Here is an 8,774-nt window from a genome sequence, read left to right as displayed (position 1 = left end):
AATTATTATTTTATACATGAATGTTTCTGTTCAATTATTATTTTATAGATGAATGTTTCTGTTCAATTATTATTTTATACATGAATGTTTCTGTTAAATTATTATTTTATAGATGAATGTTTCTGTTAAATTATTGTTTTTATTTATGAATGTTTCTGTTCAGACCCTGAGACGACTTCTGTTGTGACTTGGAGCTTTAGAAATAAACTGAATTGCATTGAATTGTATAAATAACGGTTGAATGAAAAAATAAACAGCTGAAGATCGGCTTGTAGCTGCAGCCTGTTCCTGGAATCTTCTTAAAAGGGTCAAGTCAGTGCGACAGAACAATGTGGCGGTGGTTTTCCTTGAAACCAGATATTAGCAGAGTCTGGGCCGATGTCTGACCCCCCGCTGCGGTTAAAGTTTTCATTCAACCTTTATTTATACAGGTCAGTCATCATTCATCAAAGTGCATCATTTATGTGTTTAATCTGGAAGCGGTTCACTTAAAATGTATTTATAGTTTACAGTAGTCCCTCGATTATCGTGGGGATTACGTTACCAACACTTACGCAATAGGTGAAAAACTGAAAAGTAGGAACGCTATATTTATTTTAGTATTTATATATATTTGAAGGCTTTATAAACCCTTCCCACACTCTTGCAATGTTCTAAACTCTTAAACCTACGTCATTTTAACAACATACGTATATGTACTGTACAGTACTGCAAAATTTTACTCACCAGCTCTGCAGAACAGCAGCTCGGTTCTGGTCGGTCGGGCTCTGTTCCGGTTCTGCAGCCCTACCCTGCAGCGACGAAGCCCACCGCCTGGTCCAGGTTGATAATTGAGCTTCAGGATTATTTGAGACTTTCCTGCCAGTTCTGTGAGCTTCATAGATCGATTGTTACTTCTGACTTTGCGTTCCCAAACTTTCCCTCCATTTCAGCAGAAAGCAGTGGCTGAAAGCACTGTTGGCTTCTGGGTAGTGTAGTTGTTTTTTTGTCTGGCGTTACAGAGTAGGCGTGTCATCTGTTACGGAAGCCGATCCATAGTGTCAGCTCATTTGCTCATGCGCTAAAAGGAATACTTCCGGGTCGCATGGATCGCCGCTAATTTACTTCGATAAGTACGATCTTCATGTTGCTAATTCACACCTCTTGTATTTCCGTTAAAATCATTGACATGTTTAAGTCTTTTGTTAAAATGACGTGACGCATGTTTTGGGTAAATAGAACATTTTTAGTGTGATGTAGCGCAGCTTCACCACGGAAGTAATTCATTCTGTATCTTGCAGAGTTTTTTCATTCAGCCCGTGCATATAATTTTAACCAATGATGTAAATAAATATGTCAGTGATTTTAACGGAAATACAAGTGGCGTAAATTAGCAACATGAAAATCTTTTGAGTAAATTACGACAATTCTTATTCATAAACAGAATTATAACATTGTCTAGGAAAATTAGTGGTAATCGATTTATCGAAAGAGATATTTGAATTAATATTAATAAACATGGTATGTTTCATAAATATATTTTATTAATATGTGTTGTATTAAATCAGCTTACTGGATATTTCCAGTACGTTTTCCTTTTATTTCATATTCAACGACGACCCGGAAGTATTACTTTTAGCGCATGCGCAAATGAGCTGACGCTACAGACCGTGATTCTGTAACAGACAAGGCTTATTGAAAGAAAACTACAAATGGCGGCGCCTGTCCGAAGTATTATTTTTTTTGTTAACTTTTTTCCCGTGTCGTCCCGATCACGTGAGTAAATTACAGTTGACCATCGTTGAAAACTGCGAAAGAGCAAGTCTGTGAAAGTCGAACCGCCACGTAGCGAGAGACTACTGCAGTCATGAAAACATATGCAGTTATTTTAGAAGTCTTTGTTTTATGAAAAGTCTCAGGATTCTGTGGGAACGTAGGCGGAGCATGAAAAACGTCTTTGATGTTCCGTAAAACGACTTTAACGGCTCTGAAGTTTAAAGTCAACTTTGGTGTCTTTAAGGTGGACCAAGACATGAGGCTGTTTTTTTTTTACGTCGACCACCAAACATTTAGTTTTACTTTTCCCATCTCAGAACAGGACAGATGTCTCCCTGAAGGTCTTAGGAAAGGTCCGGTCCCAGAACCCACTGGGCCGTGATCTCCAGCAGCTGAAACTCCAAAACCATCTTCAGACGATTCAAGTCAAGTTTATTTATTTTTTCTTTCCTCAAATTAATCAGCTTCTCCTTTTTCTGTCCAGAAGTCTCACAGCATCATGTCTGCAAGGAGGAGGAGGTTCTCACTGCCCGGCAGCTCTGGAACCAAGAGGGGGACTCCACTTTGGATCAGGATGAACCACAGCCTCCAGAGGTGGAACCAGGACCTTCACAGATGAAAGAGGAACAGGAGGAACTCTGTAGCAGCCAAGATGAAGATCAGCTGGTACTGAAGCAGGAGGCTGAGATCATCATGGTGACTCCTACTTATGAAGGAGACCACAGTGGACCACGGCCAAACTGGAACCAGCTTCTCCCTCAGAACTTCCCCAAGGCTGAGAACCAGGATCAGGTAGGAATCTGGACTGAAGACCCTGGATTCAGCAGAGACGATGAGCTGAAACTTCAGAGAAGTTCAGAAACCAAAGATTCCAGAGGCGATGAGGACAGTCCAAAACTAAAGAGACACGAAAAACCTCCCATGGGTGAGAAACCTGTCTCCTGTCAGATCTGTGGAAAGACCTTTAGTAAAAAATATGCTCTTAGGTACCACATGAGAAGTCACACAGGTGACGGTGTGTGTTCCTGTAAATTTTGTGGTAAAATTTTCACACTGAGAGGTCAGCTGAACGTGCACGTGAGAGTTCACACGGGGGAGAAACCGTTCTCTTGTCAGACGTGTGGAAAGAGTTTCAGTCAGAGCAGCTCTTTGACTCTTCACAGAAGGACCCACACCGGTGAGAAGCCCTATTCTTGTCAGATCTGTGGAAAGTCTTTCTCCTGCAAAAGCAACCTAACGGAGCACGTGAGGACTCACACAGGCGAGAAGCCGTATCCTTGTGACTTTTGTGGAAAACGGTTTTCCCAGAGTTCTCACTTGGTTCACCACAGGAAAATTCACACTGGTGAGAAGCCCTTTTCATGTCAAATCTGTGGAAAAAGTTTTAACCAAAAAGGTAATTTAGTCAAACACATGGTGGCCCACACAGGCGAGGAGGCGTAAGCTAACAGACACCAGGGTTTGTTAAAACAGAGTCATCGCCAGTAAAAATATAAATATCCGTTTGTTTAAATATCAGAGCTGTCCTCGTGTGACGAAGTCAGCCAGATCTGATGTTGAAATCAGGTGTGAACAGGCCCTGAGACCAACCTCGGCTGTTTTTTTTTATTTTTATTGGAGCGTCTCTCTTTTTAGCAATCGACCCGTTGTTTGGATCAACACAACTCTTTGATGAAACGCTGATGTCTGAGGATTCTGCAGCCAAAGCCTTTCTACTTTGGCTCCACTCGACCCGACTCAAGTCCACTCGGTGCCGGTTCAGAGCCTCCGTTGGGTGGTCCCAAACAGCTCAGGTCTTAGGACCCGATCAGCCGAGGTTCGAGGTTCGAGGTTAAGTGAGCCAAGTGGAGCTGAAGAGTAGACGTCGGCAGACTGCTGGACGTTGATTGACGGACAGAGAGACGTCAGTCACGATGACGTCTCCTGCACCAGAACCCATCCATCTATTATCTTTACCTGCTGCTTCTTTATTGGGTCGTGGGAGGGGGGGGAGTCACTGGTGCCCATATCCAGTAGTCACTGTGCGAGAGGTGGGGGACACCTGGACAGGTCTCCAGTCCATCACAGGGACACACGGAGACAAACAACCATTCACTCTCTCTCTCACCTAGAGACAGTTCAGAGTCACCAGTCAGTCTAATATGAATGTTTTTGATCAGTGGGAGGAAACTGGAGAAAACCCACGGAGCACGGAGAGAACATGCAGACTCCACCCAGAGAGGCTCCCTGGCTGGGATTTGAACTGGCGACCTTCTCGCTGGGAGGCGTCAGCTCTACTAACTGTGCCACCTGCACCGGAACCTGCCATTTGTAAACCATCTGCAGCATTTGTTATTTACTGAAAATATATGTACAATGAATATATATACGTTTATTAAAATGTCAGCACCAAAACCAACACTGTGGTGCAGTGAGGAGGTGCAGTGAGGAGGTGCAGACGTTTCTAACGACCAAATGGACTGGTTTTATGTCTCCGACTGGCCGAGGGACGTTGGCCTCGACTCGGCCTGTTTATAAACTGTGGCAGAGGAAGGTGAGCGTCTGACACTTTATTTCTCGGCGGCGGCGGCGTGTCGGCCTCGGTTACAAGTTTGAGGCAGCGGCGCCGTGACCAACGACCCACATCGAGGCGGCGCACAAGTGACTTTAAAGACCACCGAGACGTGTGGACCTGAGTCGGGGCAAGGCCTGGTGAGACTGCACAGCAGAAAAACAGCACGACATGTTCTGAACTTCTCACAACACCGCTTAAAAACAGCCTGTCTCTGTAAGACTGTTGCATTGTGGGTAAAGTTATTTTTCTCCTGAACTACCAGGTGTTTAGATTATTTAAATGTGTGTTTTGTTCATGTCGAGTGTCTCAAAAATAAAAATACAGATCCTGTTGATCCAAACTCGGCGTGTCTCTTTAATCCTCGTCTTCACTGCAGTCAGTAACGCGGTGCGATGACGGTCTGTGGACAATATGGCCGCCTGAACGCCACCCTGAAATTCCATCATATCTGAATGTGTGGTTTCCAGTGAATCACTGGTGCAGCCGTTAAAGGGTTTTGACTCATCGTTAGAGTCCCAGACTCGCTTTCGTTAGTATCTTTTAAGTTTATTTATCTCCAACATTATTAAGCACGTACGTGCATGCGTGTGGTCAACAAACAATATGACTTCTGGGCTACACATGGGCCCTGAACACAACTCGGAATATAATACAATCATCATGAACCGCCCACAAACAACTGGTCTTTACAGGATGTGTTCCAGGTGACCATCAGCTACTGCCACACCAGGGCGTAACTTTAAACGTCCAAAAGAAGTTAGACATGTTTGTGTTTAAGGTTGCTTCGCTGTGGCAGCCATCTTGAACTGTGTTTATTCCTAAAGCTATTCATTTGTAGATGTTCATCCAATAGTTATTTTCTAAGAATTTCATTAAAATCGGTCCACTGATTCTGGAGATATTTTACTAACAGACACATAAACATGGCCCTTTTCCTTTTAGTAGCAGGTGTAATTAACCTTTTAATATGTATACAAATATATATACAGTAGTCCCTTGTTTATCTCATGGGATCCGTACCCTGAAGACCCGTGATAAGTGGAAAAACCGTGAAGTAGGAATAGTAGTAAAAGTAGTAGTTTATTTTATTTTATATCAAAGGTGTTTCCTTCCCTTCCCACACTCTTGTAATATTCTAAACAATGTTTCTAAACGCTCTAAAAGAGCACAGCATGTCATGATTTCAGCTCTCTGCCGCCTCTGCTCTCAGCCACCTGCAAGCGCTCTTGGCCACGCCCACTTCTCCACTACACAGAGAGCAGCTGATCAGCTGCAGCAGGAAGTTTATCCTGCAGTATGGGCTGTATAAATGTGCAGCAGGTGCTAAATAATTTAAAATAATTTATTTTAAATAAATATTCCATGCAGATCGTGCAGCTCATCGTGTGTCATGTCCACTCTTATTTTGAAAAACCGAGATAGAGCGAGTCTGCGGAAAACGAACGGAAAAGAAGTGAAGAAGTTTTGCTGGAGTTGCAGAAATAAATTTCTGTAGTTTTGCCTACCTGTCCAAACTTTAAATTCATAAACAGATTTAAACAAGTCTGTAAAGTTTGACATAAAGGTTTTATTTTGACGGTATTTCTATGTGAAATACTGTAGTTTGTTTTTATTTACTGATCAAGTTATTTTAATTTGAAAAGAAGAAAGTCAACTTGAGTTGTACGGTGGCACAGTTGGTAGAGCTGCTGCCTCTCAGTGAGCAGGTCGCCCCAGTTCAAGTCCCGGCCCGGGGTCTTTCTGGGAGAAGTCTAGGTGAGAGAGTGAATGGTTGTTTGTCTCTATCTGTCCCTGTGATGGACTGGAGACCTGTCCAGGGTGTCCCCCGTGACCCGAAAAGGAAAAAGTGGGTAAAGATGATGGATGGATGGATGGATGATGGATGGATGGATGGATGGATGATGGATGGATGGATGGATGGATGGATGGATGCTTCTCAGTTTTCATCTGAGCCTGACACTGTGACATCACCACACTTGCTATCAGCGTTAGCATGACTAACTTTTCTCAGTTAGTGGTCAGGGTCCAGCCGTATTAACGTCCTTCATGTGCACAACTTAGGGATAAACTAAACTAAACATTAACGCCATGTTTGAACTTTACTGCGTCACATCTGGTTCTGAAAAGTGTATGGTTAGTTTTTGTTGCGTTTGTTGAGATACATACTTTATTAATCCCAGGAGGGAAATTCGAGGGTTCAGACAAGTTTTTCAAGTTGTGTGTGGATCGGTCATTATAGATTAAATGAAGTTGAACATTTTATTATTCTATTACTTGTTGCATCTAGTAAATGTAGTGAATAATAATAATAATTCTCGAATGGTGCCCATATTGAGTTTGTTGATTCCTATAAATATTTGGGTATCTTGGTCGACCCACATCTCTCTTTTAAGCTCCATGTGGAAAATTTGGCAAGAAACTGAAAGTTAAACTGGGTTTCTTTTTCAGAAACAGATCATGTCTAACCAGTGTTGCCAGATCTTGCGATAGAAACAAGCAACCAGCTCTGACTGGCAACCCACCACACTGTGTAAAACAGAACGTTTTTAAGCAGTATAAACATTTTTTATGGCATTAGCAAATTTATGCTAAACACTTTGAATAACATACTTTAAGCTCTGATTTAAAAAATACATTTTGCATATGTAACAGCAAACTCATGGTAAACACAGTCAACAAAAAACTTTCTTTAAACTCTGTTTAAAAGCAAAGACACATGAGTCAACTCAAACAGGTCAAGTGTGAAACCATCTTCTTTCCTTGTCCTTCTTGTTTCCCCATCAGGTCTGTTCATCTGTATCACAGAAATCACATATGGGAAAATTAGCATAAAGCCTGGTACAGATGAAAAAGATGTAAAAATAGCTTTTACCTGAACGACAATCCATCATCGCTGTTTTCGTTTGCATCTGTGCTTCCAGATGTTCCTTCCACAGAGTACATGTTAAAGCGCTCGAGCATCTCCTTGGTTGGAATAAAATCTTTGCAGCACAAACTTTGCCTCCTCAGTCCATATTTTATGTGGAGTGTGCTGCTGAGTGTGTCCTGTCCCATTCTGTTCCTCAGTTGGGAGGACTTGGCAACACTGTGTCTAACTCTGAATGTTAGGAAACACCTTGTATCTGTGACTTTCCTTCCCTCCATTTATTACGGTGACATTATTTACATGAACGCTCCTACAAGAACCCTGCAGATGTTGGATGCTGCAGATGTTGGATGCTGTCTATCATGGTGCACTAAGATTCATAACTGGCTGTAACTACCGTACCCACCACTGCACCCAGTATCCACTGGTCACCATTAACTTCACACAGACTCTCCCACTGGTACATTTTCATCTTTAAATCACTTCCTGGTCTGCTGCCTTCATACATCTCCTCCTACATGTCTCTGTGTGAGTGCAGCTACAGCGTGCGCTCTCAGGACATTATTACCTGCAGTGTTCACTCAGTGAGGACTGAACTAGACTTCTCGCTCTCTCAGGTCAGCAGATCAGCTGCTGCTGGTCGTCCCAAGGTCCAACAGGAGACTGAGAGGTGACCGAGCGTTCTCAGTCGCTGCCCCTAAACTGTGGAACGAGCTGCCTCTGCATGTCAGACAAGCTGGCTCACTTCCTGTTTTTAAGTCTTCTCTGAAGACACATCTTTTCTCTTTGGCTTTTACTTCAGTTTGAAATGTTGGTTTTAATGACTCTAAGTTATTTGTTTTATTTTATTTGTTATCTTTATTTTATTTCACATTTTTAACGTGTGGGGTTTTTATGTTTTTGTATGTCCTAGTGTACAGCACTTTGGCCAACAGTGTTGTTTTAAAGTGCTCTATAAATAAAGTTGTATTGTATTGTATTGTATAAAAGGACCTTCTCCTACTCCGCTCCTGTTTCCTGGAATATCTTGTAAAAATATCTGAAGCTCTCGACCTTTGTCCTCTCTAAGTGACTTCAAACATCTGTTAAGTTCCTGGAAAAAAATCAACAGACATGTTCTTGATTTTAGTTTTCTACACCGCCTTACAATCTAGCTGTTTTTTTGTTTCTTTATGCCATTTTCTTTCACTTGTTCTTCTCAGTTTGTATGCTTCCTTTTTAAAGTCCCCCTTTAAGGTCTCTCTTGTAAATGAGTCTCCGAGACTAACCTGTATAAATAATGGTTGAATAACCAAGACAGATTAGCCAGACCCTCAGATTGTGACACCACCTACACCGCCCTACAACCTGTTTTTGTTACATTTTCTTTTAAATACAATTTTTTTTAACTTGTTTAAAAAAACTCATTTTGTATGCATCCTTTGATTGCCCACTGTTGTCATCACGATTTGTTAAAATCAGGTCTCTCTTGTAAATGAGTCCCCGAGGCTAACCCGGACCCTCAGAGTGTGACACCACCGGAAGTGCAGAAGGCGCTAGCAGCGTTAGCATAGTTAGCTCTGTGTGTGTGTGAGAGGTGAATGTGTTGAGTGTGTGCAG

General features: G+C 42.2%; 1 protein-coding gene across 1 annotated transcript in view; it reads left to right on the top strand.

The window, feature by feature from the left end:
• Positions 1-8,774, top strand: part of LOC119430374 (gastrula zinc finger protein XlCGF57.1-like) — an 18,673-nt gene that overhangs the window by 5,554 nt on the left and 4,345 nt on the right. Inside the window, exons 6-7 of the mRNA XM_037697780.1 lie at positions 2,073-2,133; positions 2,240-3,136. Coding sequence (XP_037553708.1) covers positions 2,073-2,133; positions 2,240-3,136 — 958 coding nt within the window. The remainder of the gene's footprint in view (positions 1-2,072; positions 2,134-2,239; positions 3,137-8,774) is intronic.

The sequence above is a fragment of the Nematolebias whitei genome, chromosome 3, assembly GCF_014905685.2.
Source record: "Nematolebias whitei isolate Nwh7 chromosome 3, NemWhi1, whole genome shotgun sequence".
NCBI lineage: Eukaryota > Metazoa > Chordata > Actinopteri > Cyprinodontiformes > Rivulidae > Nematolebias > Nematolebias whitei.
The sequence above is the reverse complement of the archived record's forward strand: the minus strand, read 5'-3'. Positions and strand labels throughout refer to the sequence as shown.